The following is a 20746-nucleotide window of genomic DNA, read 5'->3' as shown; positions in this document are numbered from 1 at the left end:
TACACTACGCACGTAGCAAAATGATCTACTCATTAACGACACGAAATTTATTTCTCAAAATCAAAACCGCAGATAGTCAAATTGGCAAACAAACAAAAATAAACTTTAACACTAGTGCATTAGTTTATTTTCTTACTAAACGAATCCGAATGTCGAGCTCAGGGCATCAATAAGCAGATTCGCAAAAACTCCTATAGTTCATTAGTCAAATATAAGTTGGTTAAATAAATGTGACAATTTTCAACAAAATACTCACATATGCTGTGTATATATTCATTAAAAGTCAAAGATATACCCAAGTGAATATTTGAATGCACTAAATACAAACATCGTAACTATAATTTTGCATTTGTACATTTTTCATTCTTCAGTTTAAAATATATTTTTGCCAACAATTGGGTAGTTGTACAATTTACATTTTTTAAATTAATTTAACTTTTGAAATTTATAAATATGGCGTCGATTTTTTATGAGATAAAAAAAACTATTGCACTTTTTTTAAATTGTAACATAACATGTTTACAACAATCGCTAGCGTACATTTTTAGTGTTTTTACAACGCGCTGGGGTTCGACATCTTAAGGACACGAGAACCTCAAATGCTTCATGGACGAGAATTGAAATTTCAAGAGTTTCTAATTCGAACCGACAGTGGTACAGACACATCCATGTATTGAAAAGTGTAATGAAAAAAAATAAATGCCACATTACAAGATGCGCCGTTGATGTCGATGTACCCTACAATTTTTTTAATACATAACATACGTGTAGTTATTGTTGTTTTCACGTAACTCGAATTTTTTTCCGCATTTTCTCATCAGACTCCAAATGCTTCAGAGATATTGAAACAGAAATCGTTCATAACTACGGCAACTACATCTATGTATTTGTGAAGTTAAAGCTATAATTTATACAGAACGTCTTGCAACGACCGAATCACTAACAAATAATCGAATCTGCCATTTTGTTTTTTAATTATCAAAAATAAATGAACAGGTCATGCAGGTAAACGTATGATGATGGAATTATTAATTAAACTGTGACAAAATAATTCGTTTATAGTGCAGATGTTTTTTTATGAAATCCTAAAACCCAATTTTAGTCCAACTAATATCTAAGCAAATTTGACACTGAACAATAATAAATTATCATTTTGTTAACATTAACAACATTGCTACTAGAATTTTTAGAATACTTTCGAGATTTCATATTCACTTCGTACCGCTTGTGATTTCGTATGGTTTATAATTAGATAAGATTTATTTAACAAATATTCACATTCTCACCAAAGACCAAAGACACAATGGAGACAAAACTATAATTAATAATATTGTATAGTCATATTCCTAGTTGTAAAACTGCTGTTTCCGTAGATCCAAGCGACACGGACAAGCAGTCACATACAATACATAACGACACACAGTACTGTTATGACTTTTTTATATTATTATATTTACATACGAATGGAACATACTGAGGGGTGAAAGGCTATTTGGTTTAAGCGACAATTATCTTTGTAATTAAAGGTCCGTTTTATTTGGTATTAGCATCGGGTGTTATTGCTCGGTAGACCGACGGTCCGCATGTTGTGGTTCGTAGCTTGTATATACTCAAACTTATCTTGAAAATGTCTTAAGCGAGATTCAAGCATCCGTCGAATATCTTGTATGATGGCTAACGCCTCAATATCAACAATTCAATGTTTTTAATTGAACTTCAATTAAGTTTACACCGTTCAAACAGTTGGAAGTTTTTTGTTGTGATATTTTTTTCAAAGTTTAAACTATGATAGCCTTTCACCCCTCTATATATTTTAACGGTCAAGTTCAATGTCTGCATAAAATATTTACTCTCCATTTTCTTTTGATAATTAAAAAACAATGCTGCAGGCGCGTCCCGCTTCGATACCCATTCAAACCAACAAGTAGATCATGAAGCCTAGACTAAACATTTGGTTTTCACTCAATCCCGTAGAGAAATCCATCTAATTCTTCTCCTCCTTCTTCTCTTGGCTCTGCGTCTGATCCGTCTGCTGCTGTTGCTGTTGTTGGCTTCCTTCGCGTTCAGCTGCCATCTTTGAAACAAAAAAAAATAAATGAAAAAAGGTAAAATTAATGAAACAACTAAATTGTAATGTGTGGCCGGGTGAACATCACTATATAGTATAAAACAAAGTCGCTTTCTCTGTCCCTATATCCCTATGTATGCTTAAATCTTTAAAACTACGCAACGGATTTTGATGTGTTTTTTTTAATAGATAAGAGTGATTAAAGAGGAAGGTTTATATGTATAATAACATCCATTGAATAGTGGAGAAATCAATAATAAATTAGTTTCCGAAGCGAAGCGAGGGCGGGTCGCTAGTTTACTATAAATTAAATAGTGCGAATCTGGTTACATGATTGATACGGTAAATTATTGTAATATGTTTATTTTTCTTAAACTAAATTAAGTGTGCAAATTCGTTTATTCGCCTTCTGCATTTATGCAGACCCAGTAAAAGGTGTCGAACTCAATGTAGAATGTCGATTTTCTACATTTTCATAAATATACCTATTATCACTTAGCCCAGTAAAACGCGATTTTAGTTTTTTTTCCCTGAACCAGTACTTACTACCCTGCCCGTCGCTCCGTTTTGGTGACATCCTGTATAATTATATAAGTGCCGGACTAGAACCGGGATGAATGACGGTATTTATTGTCAGAGGTCAAGACCCACTCACTTCAGGGTCATAGCGCCAGCGCAGTAGTAATAGTAATAATTATAGTAGTAGTAGGAGAAATATTATTATTATTATTATTAGTAGTAGTAGTAGTAGTAGTAATAGTAGTAGTAATAGTAGTAGTAATAGTAGTGGTAGTAATAGTAATAGTAGTAGTAATAAGATTAGTAGTACTAATAGTAGTAGTATTAGTGGAGATGGCGGTGGTGGTACTGTTGCTAGTAGTAATAGTAGTTTCAAATTATGAATACGGAAATATCTTTTCACAAAGTTACCTATCAAAAGGTGACGCCGCTTAAAATATTTAATTCATTTGAGAAAGTTTTATCATGTAATGTTTTATAATGTAATCCATAAAACAAAAATATAAATAATTGAAAAATTAGTCGGTGCCGCGCGCACGTACGCAACCTCGTCTCAGGCAGGCGTTAAGATGTTATACTTTGTTACATTTAGTGTTCATAATGTTTGTATATCAAATTAAATCTAATAAAACAAAGCTGCTAGCTGATAAAGATTCTAGGTATCAAAGGGTAGAGAAATGAGAGCGTTGAGACGTAACGTCGCTCGTCAGACGACGTCGGTTGCCGGGCGTATACGTTTTCTAATTTATTGCGCACACGTCATAAAGCCTTTGTTTTTTTTATGTTATTTTTGATTAAACAAAAAATATATATGTTAATTATTATTACGTTGGTTGATTGGTAGTGTACCACTACTAGCATTACGAGGAAGGATAGAAGGGTATAGCTGTAGGAACCACAAATCGTCCGTCTCGCCACGGGGACAGAGCCGGATGATAACTAGGCTCCACACGATGTAGCGCACGAGCTTGACCACCCGAGACACTCGTTCTGGGATGGCTCAAATGTGCGCACTCTACTGCCGCCCTCCGCTCCCTCACCCCACCCCCCTCTCAACTGGTCGTAATGTCTTTAAATGTAAACTTTACAGTTTACATCTTTATGTAAACTTTAAACTTTACATCCTTATGTAAGCTTTGTGTTCAATGGTTGCTCTCAAACTTAAGGTAAACTTGGGAGGAAACAAACGACTCCATGCAGGTCCAGTGTGTGTGTGACCTCTAGTATTTTACCTCATCACTTGATCACCATTAACATACTCTGTGTATTTAGATTGATACAACGCAGCTTTAAAATCGAATGTGACGTCATTTGAGTTAAGCAATCGCCGAGTGACCACAGATTACACACTGGTGAACAGAACTCATGTCTCAAGGTGGGTGGCGGCATTTACGTTGTAGATGTCGATGGGCTTCCGTAACCACTTAAGACAAGGTGGGCAGTAAGCTTGTTCACCCACCCATCTAAACAATAAAAAAAGGCCTCGAGAATGTTCTCAACAAGAAGAGTCTAAAGCATTCTCGAATGTTCTGGAATACTCTACACATAATCAAAACGACTGTAAAATCGTGACAGATGACATAGAGCCAGTTCTATTCGAAGCAAAGTGACACTCTGATCACTTCTAGAAGCGAGGAAGTGTCATAGGGAAGTCTACCAAGGTTGGGTGAATAGTATTTATTTATTCTGAACCCCAACACGTAACACCATGGTTACATACCTCACACCAACTAGGAATCGTCGGGATCCACAATAAAAATGAAAAGTTTAAATAAAAGCCCGCTACCTTCTTGTAAGCCTGTTCAAACAGTTTAAGGCTGGCCTGCTGCAGCTGTCCGGTGGCTGTTCTAAGTTCTTCCGGCTCAATGGTGTCCTTTTTAGCGAGCAGCTCACGGAGTTTGTTCATCTCCTCGCGTAGTTTGTCACACTGCAACATAAATGGCATTTCAAAATTCAAATACATATCAATACATTATTCCCCTTGTCAGAACAATATTTTCCTGGCGTGAACAGAGGCCAATATTATTATTTATTGTCATTATTATTAGGGAGTCCAACACTCATATAAATATTAGCCTATCCATTAAGTACATGTCATTGTATTTTCTACATGGATACCAAGTTTCAAGTCAATCGGATGCATGGTTCAGTAGTTATAACGGATCATACGTAAAAACTACTGTAGATTCATTTATATATTAGTATAGATTTATCTAATACTAGCTTTAGGAACAGTAGTTTCTGAGATTAGCACGTTCAAACAAACAAACTCTTCAGCTTTATAATATTATAGTATAGATATAGGCTGGAGGTCGTCAAGACTCCGCAGCGCTACCGACCTCGTCCTGCGGCAGCTGCGCCTTGTACTCGTCCATCTTGGTGTCGGTGTCGTGCAGCACGGCCTCGGCCTGGTTGGCCACCTCCACCCGCTCGCGCCGCGTCTTGTCGGCGGCGGCGAACTGCTCGGCGGCCTTCACCATGTTCTCGATCTCGTCCTTCGACAGCCCTCCCGACGACTGGATCACGACTGTGCAACGAGAACCGAGGATCAGCTGGGGCGTAAGGTCGACGACCCGAGTGGTACTAGTGGCGGTGACGTCATCAACCATTACATGAGTTACTGTCCATAGTATAGACATCATAACGCCGATGCCTCCCCCACTACGAGGCACGCAACTGAATTCTCTATTGATTTGTGTAGCAGTACTCTAATGATGGTAAATTCAGATGTACCCCCCAAAACACCCTACAATCAGCAATTGCGCACATTTACAAATTAGCTGTTTTAAACATTATCAAACAATATTTTTCCATTGGTGTAAAAGTTATTCGTGAACAATTTTCAAGTACGTAATTAATTAGAACTGATCCTTTAAGTCACGACAACTTTTAAATATATTTATTAGTCACTCCCACCACCTGATTTGTTTTTTTTTTATTGCTTACATGCGCAGCAGTCAGTCACTTGGGTTTTATATGCAAATCTATAACGCAGACGTCGTTCACCGACCTTGAGACATGAATTCTAAGTCACAGTTTTATAGCACAGTGGGTGCCCAAGTCGAAACACATAACTGCGTGGCAGATATAGGCAGGTCGGTACGCGCGGGCTCACAAGAAGGCCTACCTACGAGTGGACTCATGTTACAACTTTTTATGATTGAAAGATTACTGGTGGCCCGGAGGCCTTTCCAGTTTCATTAGGACAGGTGGGCGAGCAAAGGCTAAGCCGGGAGGGGTAGGATTTGCTAACAGCTACCCGAGCGCCTCCGAACGAGACCTTACAACACGAGAGCTGCTGCTTCGCGAATGAATCTACTATCGGATCGGAATCGCAAACTACTGAGAAGATCCGGCGAGAAACTCAGCGGGCTGATGCATGGGTGATGTACGTCGACCTCTTTGCTGAGTTCGACGAGTACGGTTACCGGGGTCCCTAAGCCTGCTCCTAGTGTTAGAGCTGAAGACGTCTAATGCATAGATTATTGGATCTGATGGATCCGTAAGGATGTGGTTACTAACTCTGCTGCTCCTTGCCGGTGCCCTTGTCCCGCGCGGACACGTGCACGATGCCGTTGGCGTCGATGTCGAAGGCGACCTCTATCTGCGGCACGCCGCGCGGCGCGGGCGGGATGCCCACCAGCGAGAACTGCCCCAGCAGCTTGTTGTCCGACGCCATCTCGCGCTCGCCCTGGTGGACCTTGATCTCCACTTGCGTCTGCCCGTCGGCCGCTGGGGACGAGGCGTCACGTTCAGATTGGCATATTTACTTTAAGAAACTAAGCAATTATCCAATACTAGCTGACCCGGCAGACTTCGTAGTGCGACAATCGATAAACAAAAGACTTAAACTTTTGTATAAAATAAACATAAAAAAAAGGATCCGTCCTACGGACACACATCAAAGGGAAAACAAAATTGTCATTTTTATTTAATTCCAAGTTTTTTCATATTTTCTCTACCTTTTAAGCTTTGTCTGGACTTCCACAAATAATTCAAGACCAAAATTAGCCAAATTGGTGCAGCCATTCTCGAGTTTTAGCGAGATTAACGAACAGCAATTCATTTTTATATATCGACGCCTGAAAGGCAAACAAACGTGACTAAGCGACAATAACTGCTTTGTACATAAATAATAGGCAATAACAATATTCGATGTGCAAAAAAAAAATTTCTAGATCTATTAAAATCATTTCAATCCTACAGCTAGATTCGTTAAAATAGATTTTTTTTCAGGTATTACAAGTTTAAATTAGTCTACTGTAAAGTTCACGCATTGTCGCTTAGTCACGTTTGCCTTTCAAGTGTTGATATATTTTATAGATTATTGATCTCATATCCTTTTGTTGCATTACCCCTTGATGTCAAGCGCCTAAATACCAACACCTACATAAAGAAGATGAGATCAAAGGCTCAATTGTATTATACTACTACTTAACTCTTTAAAACAGAACAAACAACAGTCCCCTACCCCCACTGTTACACTATACTGGTGGCCGTGTACCCTGTTACAGCAGGTTGTAGAGATGTACGAATAACGATCATCCTTATGCGCAAAAACGCTTCGGTTCGCGCGATACTCGACTCACTGTGGCATCGTCATATACAACTTGTCAATTGCAACAAGCTGCTAGATAAATTTCGATGCAAATAAAATAATATATAATATAGTCACGCGACTCGCCCTTAAGGAATTTTGTTTTTCATAACTTAGTTTAATAGCAGTCCATCAGACGAAATCTCACAGTAATATATCGAAAAGCAATTAAACTGGAACAAATAATCATTGTGATTTGTTTTTGTGATTATATACCACCTCAAACTTCATATGCTACTAAATGTATATTTGAAATATTTTAATGAAAAACATGGCTTTTTTAAACACTGAATTAGTTTTCTGTTCAATCGAGAATGTTGCTATTGAATCAAATGAGCCTTTACCGGTAGAGAACACTTGGCTCTTCTTAGTGGGTATGGTGGTGTTCCTTGTGATCAGCTTGGTGAAGACGCCTCCGAGGGTTTCGATGCCCAGTGACAGTGGAGTCACGTCGAGGAGAAGGATGTCAGTGACGTCACCCGCTAGGACTCCGCCCTGGACAGCGGCTCCCACCGCCACGGCCTCGTCGGGGTTCACGGCTCGAGACGGAGCCCTGCCGAATATTTCCTGTACTGTTTGTTGGACCTGGAAATTTATAAAAATGATGTTCGACATTACTATACTGTACTATATTTTGGTTCACCCCATAAGATAGATTTTAATATACAGATCTATACAATACGAATCTCGAAGCAGAGCAAGTGCAATCTGTTAATTTTGAGTATATGTTTGTGGAAAACAGCAATGCAGTCACAAGCATATCACTGCCTGCCTTAAATGTGTGCTAGTTTATAACCCGAAAGCACCAGACTAGTCCAAGCGGGGAATATAACTGCATGATGTTCTGGCACCAGCCTCCACGGGGCAGTCGAGCCAAACATTGAACGTTCAACGTCAACTTGTGCTGTTTGATGCCTTTTCATATACTCCAGTGCTTCTCAATCTTTTTGCATTCCCATACTCTTACTAACCATTTTCATTTTTATCAGTTACCCTTCCCCTGGTAATCTCATAGACTCATGACAATGAGTCTTTCTCTTAACAGACACTGGAGGTATACAAATAAATGTACCATTTACAAACTCAATGTTTGCAATTTAACACCTTATTTTAAACTAAATATTGCAGACATGACATTATAATTATGTTTAATTATAAGTTTATATAATATTATAACATTAAGTATTATAGTATTCAGTACTTCTGCAATTATCAACATATTTTTTACCTACCCCCATGCGTGTGCATGCTACAGGTTTGTAATCGCTGATATAATACAATAAATGTAATTAATAGAATGGTGATAGCGAACCAAGTTCTACACACCACATAATTATTTAAATTGTAATTTATAATATAAAGCAATATTTTAATAAAACTTTTTATTTTCTTGTAAGCTTACTTTAAAACGTTGCAGGCCAGATTAAAAGCACCTTTTAGTAAAAACGGGCCAGGGCAGATACCTTGTAATTGACATCACTTACAGTAAGGCCTTTGCTTTTGATGTCAGTCTAAATGTACAAAATTATTTACCTTAGGCATTCTCGTCATTCCACCAACGAGCAGAACTTCACCGATGTCCGATCGCTGCACTTCGGCATCCTGAAGGGCCTTCTGGCACGGTGCCACCGTCCGCCTGATTAGATCCCCAACTAGAGATTCTAGTTTCGAGCGTGTCATCTGTTGGTATGCAATTATTTTCAGAACTACATATAATGTTTGTTAGCTATAGAAATTAAGTTGAGTCTGTATGATTAAGAATGCCTTGGTATTAGAAAATTCTAGCTAATGATCCGCGTGTGTAATGTGACATTCAATATACATGATGCATTTCACTTGATTCTAAAAAACGAAGAAAAGTTAATTAAGGCGTTAGTAATTATTAACATGATAAAAAAAACCAATAAGCTTTTTTCTCATAGTGATGGTTGAGTGAGTTTACAGCCAGTGTTGAGTGTCACCAGAGCCCTTAGAAATCAGGGTGAATGTCACAACTACCTTGAGACATGAGGTCGAATTCTCAGTTGTATTGCGTAAGTATACTCCGCGCGCGAGCTCCGAGGATTCGGGGGCTGAGGAGGCGGGCGGGCGTGTACCGCGCCCGACCCTCGCTTCATACCCCGCTCTCTCCCAGTACTAGTGTTGACCTTAACGTGAGAGCACGCTTACTGACTCGTTTTTAATTTCGCGATAGCAGTGTTAATTACGTGTGTTTTCTAATATAAATAGTCTTACACTTATAAGTCTTTTTGTTTGCACAAATAGCTATTTAATTTGATGAAAAAGGAATGGCGAGCACTAGCATAATAAACATGTCTAAGCATTAGAGGAATATTACTGGCAAAAGGATTGCTTAATGGAGGACGTTGTCGAATCATTTATTATTGAAGTATGTGAGGAGAGTGACATCAAGAGGAGTACATCAAATTCTTCAACTACTGATTAATCTGATTGCGATAGTAATTAATAAGATTTCACGTTAATTTTGTTTAATAAAAATCAGTTCATTAAATGAAATTCATACGTGATCAATTGTTTTTTTTTCAAGTACATAACACCCTCATAAAACTATTTTATAATTTACACTCGCACAGAGGCTTAAGATGTGTTAGTATCGATAGCGCAATATCGACTAATTACAACACTAGCTCATTACGTCAACATTCGTTAAAAATCCTCGGAGCTGGCGCGCAGACAATACTGTACCACACTTTAAGCCAAAATTCCTGACTGTTTCGCTGTAGACAATCATAGCATGTAAATTCCCATAAATACAAGGAATTGTAGTTCGTGGCCAGATTTTTTCTACTTACTCCAAATAAAAATTACACAACTTATTTTATAAAAAAATTAAAATGTCACAGAACAGTTTAACCCACTCTTTAAATTAACAATAGCGAGTATTTGCTGATTCTGTATTCAATATAAGCACTGAGGCTTTCTGCAGGACACTATGTTTTACATGTCGCAGAATAGGTATATAGTGCTACAGATACCATTTAAGTATTAAGCTGTCATATGAACTGCTGAAATTAGACTGATAAAATATCTCCCGTGTTATTGCTTCTAGATGCACTTATGAGACAAAAACCACACTCAAGACTTCAAATGGTGACTACGAATATTTTTTAAAGCTTAAATGGGTGGAAGAGCTCTCGGCCCACCTAGTGTTAAGTAGTTACTGGAGCCCACAGACAACGATTAAATTTATGATACAACCTGCAGACAGACATAAGTTGTAAGATCTCAGTTTTAACAGTACAACGGCTGCGCCATGATTGATGTACATTAAAACAAGCATTTAAAATTTATTTACATTTGTCGTATCTAGCCATTAATGTCAAAATAAAATAAAAATAACTTACAACTTTAATTATTTAAGTATAATAAAGTTGATATTAACCTTCAAGTTCATGTGTTTGGGTCCCGATGCATCCATAGTCAGGTAAGGCAAGTTGATGTCAGTCTGCACCGACCCTGATAATTCAATTTTGGCTTTTTCAGCAGCTTCCTTCAGCCTTTGCATAGCCATAGCGTCTTTACGGATGTCAATGCCTTGCTGTTGACAAAAGAACAGATATTTTAATGAAATGGTAAGCTGTAACTTTGTAGGCACTGAGCCAGGTCAACGTCAAACCATTTTATTATGATGATCTCAAGTCTCTCTTTTTGTGACGCTCCTCTTGATATTAAGGAGTAAAAGTTGAAAACTTAATATTTGCCAACGGCTAGCCCAATCATCAAGCCTGGGAAGTTAAGATCTGTTGTAATTGTAGTAATAAGACAAAATAATCTCACTTACAAAATAATTTAGAAATTTTGCATGTTTGATATTTATACACTATAACTGTAGAAATCATTCAAGAACGTGTCACTGTCAAGTATGTATTTATTTAAAAATATTGATAGAGGGCTGCGAGATTCGAATATGGGCACAGTTGGGTTGCTCAACCCTGCTGCACTACTGCCTTTATTTTTTTGAAAGAAAAAGCAAAGAACTGTTCTACTTAATTCTTGTCTCAATAATTTTAAGTCTTTTAAATGAAATAAATGTATCGAGGTATCTAGGAAAGCCTAAGGCATGAGTGCCCGGGCTAGCTGGTGACCTCGAGTCGCTCTAGCATCACTGCAAAAGTGCACTCGATACTCAACCAAGACACTGATCGGCGATGCACAAATACATTACACTAAAAGTTCGTACGAAAATGTTTCAATTGTAAAAAGTGAGAAAAGAAATTTGTACAAGAACAATAGGTGTACAGTGATACAACTGTATGTTTTATTGATGCGCTTACATGCATCGTCCTGTATATGTATGTAATGGCTTCAAGACTTCAGATTAATTTAAAAATTTATCAAATGACTGATGACAATACAATTTTATTATTTTGGTCTCATAGCCCAACTAGGATTACTAGAATTATTATGTATGACCTTTTCTATACGAGAGCTCTTTTAAAATTAAACTATATCAATTACTGCAATACTGCAAGTCAACCAAATTGTGAAAAAGATCTTATCATCATACAGGCTGTCCTTACAGCTGTGTGTGTGCATATTTCCATTTCTTTTGTGTTCAGTCATATATTTTGAAGTACTTATCATGTCACCTGTTGAATATCTACCACTGGTGCCAAAGAAAGCCATTCCTCAGCTGACCCGATTAAACAAATTGGTGTTGTGAGGATGTCAAGGCATCTCTTTCTTGAAGAACAGTAGTGTGCTTATCAGCAAGCACACAGACTAATTTAGCAGATTCTTACAACATTGCAACAACCATAAAAGGTAAGGTTCATTTTAGGTTTTTGTTATAGCTTCAAGTTGTTAATTTTATAGACAATTCATTTGAATGTAATTCCTTTTTTACAAGGTAATATATACCTAGGCAGTGGTGGTGCACCACATCTAGTATGGGCATACACACATATTTATGTGCTGGTGAGAAATCTGTACCATACATTTCTCAGTGTATGATCCTCCATTCACTGTATAATTTTTGAAGTTGCAAGTAAAGCCTTGAGTTGTATGCCATATACCCTGACAATTTTTAAGATAGTTGATAAATGCTTGTAGTTTTGTTTAAATGAAAATGCCCAGTCAACACAAATATACTCACATCACGTTTAAACTCATCCACTAGGAAATTCACAATAACATTGTCAAAGTCTTCACCTCCCAGCAGAGTGTCTCCATTGGTAGACTTCACTTCGAACACTCCCTTCTGGATCTCCAGCACCGAGATATCGAAGGTTCCACCTCCGAGGTCATACACCGCTATTCTGTGCAACACATACAAAGAAGTAAATATGTATAGTATACATTTTTATAATAATGACCTATGACTGATTTCTTAAACTAGGTTAATATTTCCTATATTATAACATGCTTTTAAAGAAATACTTACATTTTGTCGTCGGTCTTGTCCATACCGTAAGCGAGGGCAGCAGCAGTCGGCTCATTGATAACTCGTAGCACATTTAAACCAGAGATTTGACCTGAATAACACATTGTTCAAAAATCCAGTTAAAACATGCAGTACTCAATTAACAATAATAGTATTTTAAAACTTAGGCTTAAATTCTCCACACAAAAAACCCTCATAGGAAGATATGTTGATAACGGTTGGATGAAAAAGTTCACAGGCTGTCCATTTTTAAATGGTTAAGGAGAATGTTGAAGAGTTCAAACTATGCATACTATGTATAAAATCTGTCAAACATGTATTTTTTTATTGTCCTTGTAGGCGGACGAGCATACGGCCTACCTGATGGTGAGTGGTTACCATCGCCCATGGACTTCAGCAATGCCAGGGGCAGCGCCAAGCCACTGTCTGCTGTTAAGTACTCTCCACAAGCCTCATTTAAAAAAGGACATGTCAAAGCGCTCGGAAAACACCATGGAGGGGATCTCATTCCAAATCCGGATGGTATGTGGTAAAAAATAACTCTGGAAACGCACTGCAGATGAACGCAGTGGTTCCAGGTAGGATGAATGAACTCTTCTCCAGTGGCGGGTGGTGCGATGTCTAAAGGTGGGTGGCGGCATTAACGTGGTTGTTATCCATGGGCTCCAGTGACCACTTAGCACCACATGGGTCACAAGCTCATCCTCATATTAACAATAACAAGTGTGAGTAATTTCCAGGTTCCATTCTTTTAAGCTTTTAAAATCTAAAGGAAACTCCTTTATCCTTGCTGAGCTGTGTAAATAAGACTACTTCTTATCAGTATGTATGTCTACAAGTGATATATGAAGATATTTATTACTCTCTATAAAGTAAACTATTTTATTAATTGAGATTTCTTGGAAATACTCCTGTCCAACTCATGTAAAAAATACACATTGACATTTAATACATACATATTTTTCATAGTGTACTTGGTGGTTTTTTTTTTGTCTCCACAAACAAAAAGTGACTGTGTTTACTGGGACTCACAACACGGACTCAAAACAAACCTGCATCTTTTGTGGCCTGACGCTGGGAATCATTGAAGTAAGCTGGCACTGTTATGACTGCATTTTTCACACTTGTGTTCAAGTATGCTTCAGCAGTTTCCTTCATCTTTATTAACACAAATGCACCAATCTGGCTCGGAGAGTATACTTTGCCATCAGTACCTACAATTATTGAAATAATAGATATAGGTAACTGTTTTCAACATGTAATCAACATTTGCAAGAACCTTAAAAATAAGTACTATAATAATTAGCAATCTCGAGAGGCTCATCGTGACTGGTAAGGTAGATGGGAAAAGACCTCTGGGGTGCAGCCCAATACGTTAGTCCGACCAGATCCGCACCGCTCTTGATTCCACGTTTCACAACGCCCTCCACACCGCCAGAGACAAGAACGGACGAAGTAAGATCGTGCGTGCGAAGGTGATCCAAAAGGGTGGTCACGACCCTCAGTAATAAGGAATACGACGCAAGATGGAGGAATTAGAAAACCATATAATGTATGTTACATGAGGAGAAAACCTTTAATTATTCAGAAAATACATGTCAATTCTCAATTAAATGCTATTTTATAATTGTTATCTCATGTTTTGTCCATTACTAATAACTTTCCGAAAGAAATGAGATATTGATCACAATTTTATAGGTTTTATTTAATTTTATCTGTACACCATCTTTTTTTTAAATGAAAGTTGGCCATGTGCTTTTCAAGATCAGCTATTTACCAATTGAAAGAGTAGTTTGGGGGATTTGCAGTTTTATTTCTTTGTTTTCTAGATGCATTTCAAAGTTCATATCTATTTGACAAACTAATGATACTTTTTACATTACAAATACACTTAAATTTTTATTTATGGCAGTCTTATATTCCCTAAACTTTTTTAAAATTAAGTAGCAATTTAAAAAATTATCTGCTTTATTATTTAATGCAGTCAATGATTGTTTTTTTATTGGCAAATAAAAAAATAAACAGAAGACAATATTATGTGCATATTCTAAGAAATGTTTTATAGTTTGACATCTAATTGTAACATTAACCTAAATATTTACAAACTTTGTGAATTGTTTATTTGAATGGTAATACTTTGTTTATGTATTAATAAATGTATCGAGGTATCTAGGAAAGCCTAAGGCATGTGTGCCCCGGCTAGCTGGTGACCTCGAGTCGCTCTAGCATCGCTGCAAAAGTGTACTCGATACTCAACCAAGACACTGATCGGCGATGCACAAATACAAAATGTAAAAAAGCAAATTTCTGTAACAATTTTTTGGTTTTTAAATTCTAATTATTATGACGACATGGGTAAGAAACCTATCTACATACACTTGTTACTACATACACTACTATAAAGAAACATCACCAGAATAGCCATGTCAGTCATACAAGCTCAGTCATGTAACAACAAATAGTAATTACATTTCCACTTTAATTGAAATACATATATAAGGCAGTCGACTTGTAACAGTGGAATAGTGGGCATTTGACTATCAGCATTTTGTATTAACCACTACTTACTGTGATCAAATATATACAAATTTTTTATTATTCTGCAACTGAACTCAAACCCAATGGCACTATATTCATTCTCTAGTCTTCTTTTTTGCAGAAGTATTAACCCTTTGCACTTGAGAGTAGATGATATAAATCTGTTGGGTGAAAGAGTTACCTCTCGAGTACAAAGGATTAACTACCTTATTAGGAGGTGACTGGGGAAAATTTGTATATTAATCATTTAGAGAGCTATCTTCAAAATCGTATTCGGTCAATTAGTTTACTTAGACTGTGTTTAAAAGCTACGCACCTTGCACCCAGGCGTCGCCATTCGAAGCCCTGACTACTTTGTATGACAAATTCTTCATGTCCTTTTGCACTTCGGGATCGTCGAATCGACGTCCGATCAATCTCTTCGTCGCGTAAAACGTGTTACCGCTATTCGTGACCGCTTGCCGTTTGGCGGGCATTCCGACCAGACGCTCGCCCTCTTTCGAGAAGGCCACATGGGAGGGAGTCGTCCGAGAGCCTTCACTGTTTTCCACCACCTATAATTTTAACATGGTTTCATAAGTATATTAAATTAATTGGTAATGCAGGTGTTTTTGTGATTTTGTGACAAACAATAAAGAATTTTAGTTTTAATTTAAGTTTTATGATATTGCTGCAGTGGACAGTGGGCTCAAGACAAAATTACTAAATTGTCGAAGATATCGCTTTTTTTTTAATAAGGGACAAATGTCATTAGGCAAGTGTGTTAAAGTTTGAAATTCAGTCTTTGGATAAACAGACCAAGTTAAGGACAATTTTCTCTTCTGTTCATCAACGAAGTTCTTTTTTAAAAAACAGTTTATTAGTTTATTCAAAACTTCAAAAGGCAATGCGTCAAACGAATTTAATTGTTGAGGCATCAGTAATTATGATCGACTTTCGATCCTTCGACTTTCACTAGTTACAATTTGATGTTAAATTTGAAACATGTAGGTAGTTTACCTTGGGTGTCTTGCCCTCCATGACGGCAACGCACGAGTTTGTCGTGCCCAGATCGATTCCAATGACGGCTCCACGAACACCCTCAGACCTGCACAAGGTTTTCAGATTGCTTTAGAGCAGCCTTTCCCAAAGTGCGCGATAACGCCCCCTTGTGGCCTTTGTAGACCTAAAGTGGGGCGGTAAGAGACCCAGAAAAAAAAATGGGGGCGTTTTGTAGAGGCTTGGGAGGCGATTTGTAATTTCATCTGTGAGGACTCTTAGACACCGACTGAGCTCTCGCTATAGTGGTTTTGAAGTAGGTGAAAAAAATGGGGACGCTAAAAATGTATTCTCAGAGTGGGCATTAGACAAAATAAGTTTGGGAACCCCTGCTTCAGAGCGATAGACAATCTCACTGACTTACAAATAAAAAAAGTACAACAGCTACCCCACCTATTAAAACTTGATTGCATGACTGTCTTGCAAAAATAGGGGGCGGCAGGCACATCAAAGCTAATCAGAAAAAAACTCTCAAACATAGACCCGTCTGCCCCTAATGTGAATATAAATAAAGTATAGCATGTCAATGGCTGTAATAGCAGTTTTTTTCATATTCCTCCATCCAAATTAAAATACAAATCTCACTCATACCTTTTTTAACACATTCAACATTATTTCCCAGGAAGTAATTTTATTTAACTTTAATGATTAATCTTGACCAAACATATACAGTTTCTTCAACATCATTCCAAAGAGCAGACAATGAAATAGGTTTGTAAATACTACCATATTTTCTCTTAACAACCATATTCACATAAGTCTTATAGCCTAAATTTAATATCTCATATGAAGATTATTATTGAATCCTAAAATGAAGCAATGGACATTAAATAGATTGTAAAACACTCAACATCTTAACTTATCTAAATGCGTGTTATCTATGTTCATTTCTTAACACTGTAAACCTAGTTTGCTTTAGGATACATAACACTATTTAAAGCAAAATGTAATTTTTGTAAAAACTAAGATATTTTGAAATTACTCTATGGTTTATCATTGTATGCACATCAGGAATCTATGAAAAGCTAAATTATTATGTAATAGAAAGAAGATCAATCCTCATAGTTTCTATATCAAATAAAACATGTTTATTTCTTATTAGTCTAATTGTATTTTTAATTTAACTGTAAATTTAAAATATTTTCAGATTACTAAAAACTGACGATTTTTTTCAAAACCTCTATGCTTGGGATCAGATTATTTAATAGTAAATTGGTGTATATCAAGTTTGTATACTAAAAAAAGTATATCACAGGTCATAATCAACTAAGTGTTCTAAATTCTTAAACAGTAAAATAATCTCTTCTAGAAACCTTGTTGGCAGAACTTTTTTCATATAAAGTATGAACTGGAAATAAGGAAGCGCTCCAGGAGCCGAATTCAAATATGATGGTGTAAAAGTATTTATGAAGACAACATAAGAAACTCTACAGAGATATATTGCATTGGGGTTGGACAGAAGTACATGGAGACAATTCATATTGGGTCACAATCTTCATTACAGTTTGTTTTGGGTTATTAGACATTAAATTGGGTTGTATTTGACATGTGCTCAAAGAAAGTAATGAAAAATGAGGTTTTTATAACAAAACACAACTTTATGTGGTTGAATTGAAAAGTAACCATGACTAATACATTTCGCGATAAACATGGTTACATTTTACATACTCAATTTTTGCGATTGTTTTATGATAAGTTCTAAAAGGAGGTAGTTGTGCAATAGTGGAAATTTATTTTGTTTGTTCTTGTATTGCCGAAAGATCTAATATTTGATTTGCTAGCAATTCATCTACAATAATTACCTAATGAAAATGTGATAAGTACATAGTTCTACTTTAACATCTAGAATTATAACCTAAGACCTAACCATAAAAATCGACTCAATATGAGCTACAAAAGACGAGAGACCTGGAAATATTATTAACTATGATGTTCGAGAATTAATTAGTAGTTTACGAGTCTCAAAGGTCGATATTAAAGCAATAAGGTTATGATGCAATGTTGAGTAAATACAAAAAAAGGCGGAACACTTACTTGTTTCTAAATTGTACGCCATGTCGCTGGTAAATAGGAACTGTGGGTGTTGCGTTCTGGAAAATGCGAGAAAATCAATCATTCAAGCAAGACAGATTGTCAGATTTTCCGATCCCATGTGACCCCACGCAGCGATCGTATTTTAACAGAATATTAAGAAAATAGAACTTGTAATAACGTTCAAAGGCATTCAAAGATATATTTCAACAATTATAACTAGTTTGAAGTCCAACTATCATTCGTTTTAATTAATTAAATGGTTACTTACGCTTTTCAAAATTGACGAAAAATTTCTCTGCGTATACAGGTCTGAACTTAATCCGGTGCACTCTAAAGCCTTTCGGCCGAATGCCCGCGTCGCGTTCAACATTTTTATCACGTATTAAAATACTATATTATTTTATTTTCAGGCTTTTAATCACATTTAACAGGACATGTGGGTGACGCAACTTCACGAAGAACGATTCTAAATTTTTTTGGGTTGCTTTGAAGTTTCTTGCCAGATGAAAAAATTAAAAAACCGGCTGGAATGTTCTCGTTTTTATACTTTGTCACAGTTAGCATGATCATTTTGACAACTCGTATGTATATTTACATGAAGTTTCACATATTTTCTCATTTATTGTTAGACTGCATTTAATTACAGGTACTCTCACTTAATGAAGTACCATGGATAATAAAAATCACACACTATAAATATGGGTTTTGAATTTAAAAAATAAAACAAATAAAATTGTAGTTTAACTGTAGTTTAAAACTGTATTATTTTTTAAAAAAAATTAAGGTTATTTGGGATCATCTATCGCGTAATTACTAAACTTGTAGAAAAAGAACTATTACTTTTTTAGCTAATGAATGATTTAATTATTTTTTAACTACATAATGGCACTTTGATTATTGCCAGTCGTGTGGCATTGTATTATTTTTTGTATGAACAATGTTACAATGCAATGTTAGTACTTAGGGCAATATATATTTTTGTTTATATAAAATATATTAATTTCCTTTCAGCGTCATATTGGCTACCCACGTGGAATGTGTGGGATGCTCCAAAAATAAAGGACTGAATAGCCATCATACAGCTCAAGATATTAGACAAATGCCTTACAAATCGCTTACAGCATTTTCAAGATAAGCTTGCATACAAAATAATTACCGAACAACAACATTCGGACCGTCGACCTAACAAGCAATATCACCCGCCCAGGGGAAGATCTCTCCTTTGTCGTATACCTCCAAAAGGACAATCCTTTTTGCACAGTTCCCGTTGGATACCGCATTGCATCACTCCTGCTTGAATATTTCCATTAAGGATTACCCTGCTATGTGTCATCACTCATCATGCTGCATCATTTCAAAACTCGCGGTATGAATACTAACTAGGCTGACTGATAAAATAAATATACGAATGAGTCGTAATCGTTTTTATTGAAGAGCTTTCCTGCATAAATTAGTAAATTATTAATTTAATAGCAATATTTGTTTCGCATTATGTTCTGACCTTTCGGCTTACGTAACCAGGCAACTAGCAATATCCATCGATATCGATAACCAGTAAAATATATGTATACGTAGAAAGAAGCAGTGAGAACATTACAGAAGAGCCACGTTCCTCAACAATTATGTAACGACTAAGAAGAAAAGTAATCGATTGCAAGCTCCGTGTGAAAAATATCGATGATCGAATAAGTTCATTGACGAATATACACCAGCACATCCTCACTCGGAGCTGTCAAAATTATCATCCTAAATTTGACATCGTGCAGTCTGTTTTCGTTTCCATAGACCAGAATAGAAACCTCTTCAAATATTTGACGGCTACGTTCAATGATAGGCCTATGTTAAAAATCTTAGTACAGCTTCCAATCATATCGATTAAACTGTTTTTTCAGCCAATCATCGTTCAGGCGTTAATATTAACAATGCGCCTAAACCTATAATTTACAGATGGCGTTAGGGGCATGGCATATTAAAGTAGTTTTAAGGTTTTTATTTATGTGTATATATTTGTATTTATATATGTCTATAATTTCGTATACCAGTAAATCTAGTGCTGCTATTCAATCTATCATATTTTAAGTTATGAACAAAACAGCTATATACAACGTATATAATAAAGTATTTATAGTAGTATGTATTTATATGTGTTGGTACCCAATGACGCGTGCATACAAGATGTCTTCCCAGCAATAATTACTAGTTGTCGTCGCAGTACGCTGGTGAATACTCAGAGAACCAGCTACCCGCACTCGGGTGAATAAGATGTAAACAGATTATTGGTTTTCGCTTTGTTTTGACGTCACAACTTGAATGTCACCTTGAGGCTGCTACTTTAACTCCTGCCACTTTGTACTTCCAGTATTATTGTATCACGGCTGCGCCCTTTGAGGCAGAAACATGGCATTGCATCATAGCCGACACCGGCATGCCTTTGCTGACCCACCAAACCTCGTGTAACTGGAATAGCCCCTTGAGCGAGTAGGTATGAAAAAAAGGCATCGATCGATACTCCTAAATCATTAAGCGTGAACTTCTTCCACTCAGTTTT

At 36.6% G+C, this 20746-nt stretch overlaps 1 protein-coding gene across 1 annotated transcript; it reads right to left on the bottom strand.

The window, feature by feature from the left end:
- Nucleotides 1–1918: 1918 nt before the first annotated feature.
- Nucleotides 1919–18639, bottom strand: LOC101742213 (heat shock 70 kDa protein cognate 5-like). The gene is given in 14 exon segments (NM_001309586.1): nt 1919–2074; nt 4374–4514; nt 4927–5114; nt 6110–6319; nt 7529–7769; nt 8718–8864; nt 10588–10743; nt 12301–12463; nt 12589–12679; nt 13641–13802; nt 15443–15680; nt 16126–16213; nt 18199–18254; nt 18467–18639. Coding segments are annotated over 14 exon segments (2073 nt in total). The 5' UTR covers nt 18569–18639; the 3' UTR covers nt 1919–1984.
- Between the last annotated feature and the right edge of the window lie 2107 nt (nt 18640–20746).

Source organism: Bombyx mori, chromosome 24 (genome assembly GCF_030269925.1).
Source record: "Bombyx mori chromosome 24, ASM3026992v2".
NCBI classification, from domain to species: domain Eukaryota; kingdom Metazoa; phylum Arthropoda; class Insecta; order Lepidoptera; family Bombycidae; genus Bombyx; species Bombyx mori.
This window is presented reverse-complemented; position numbering and strand designations above follow the sequence as displayed.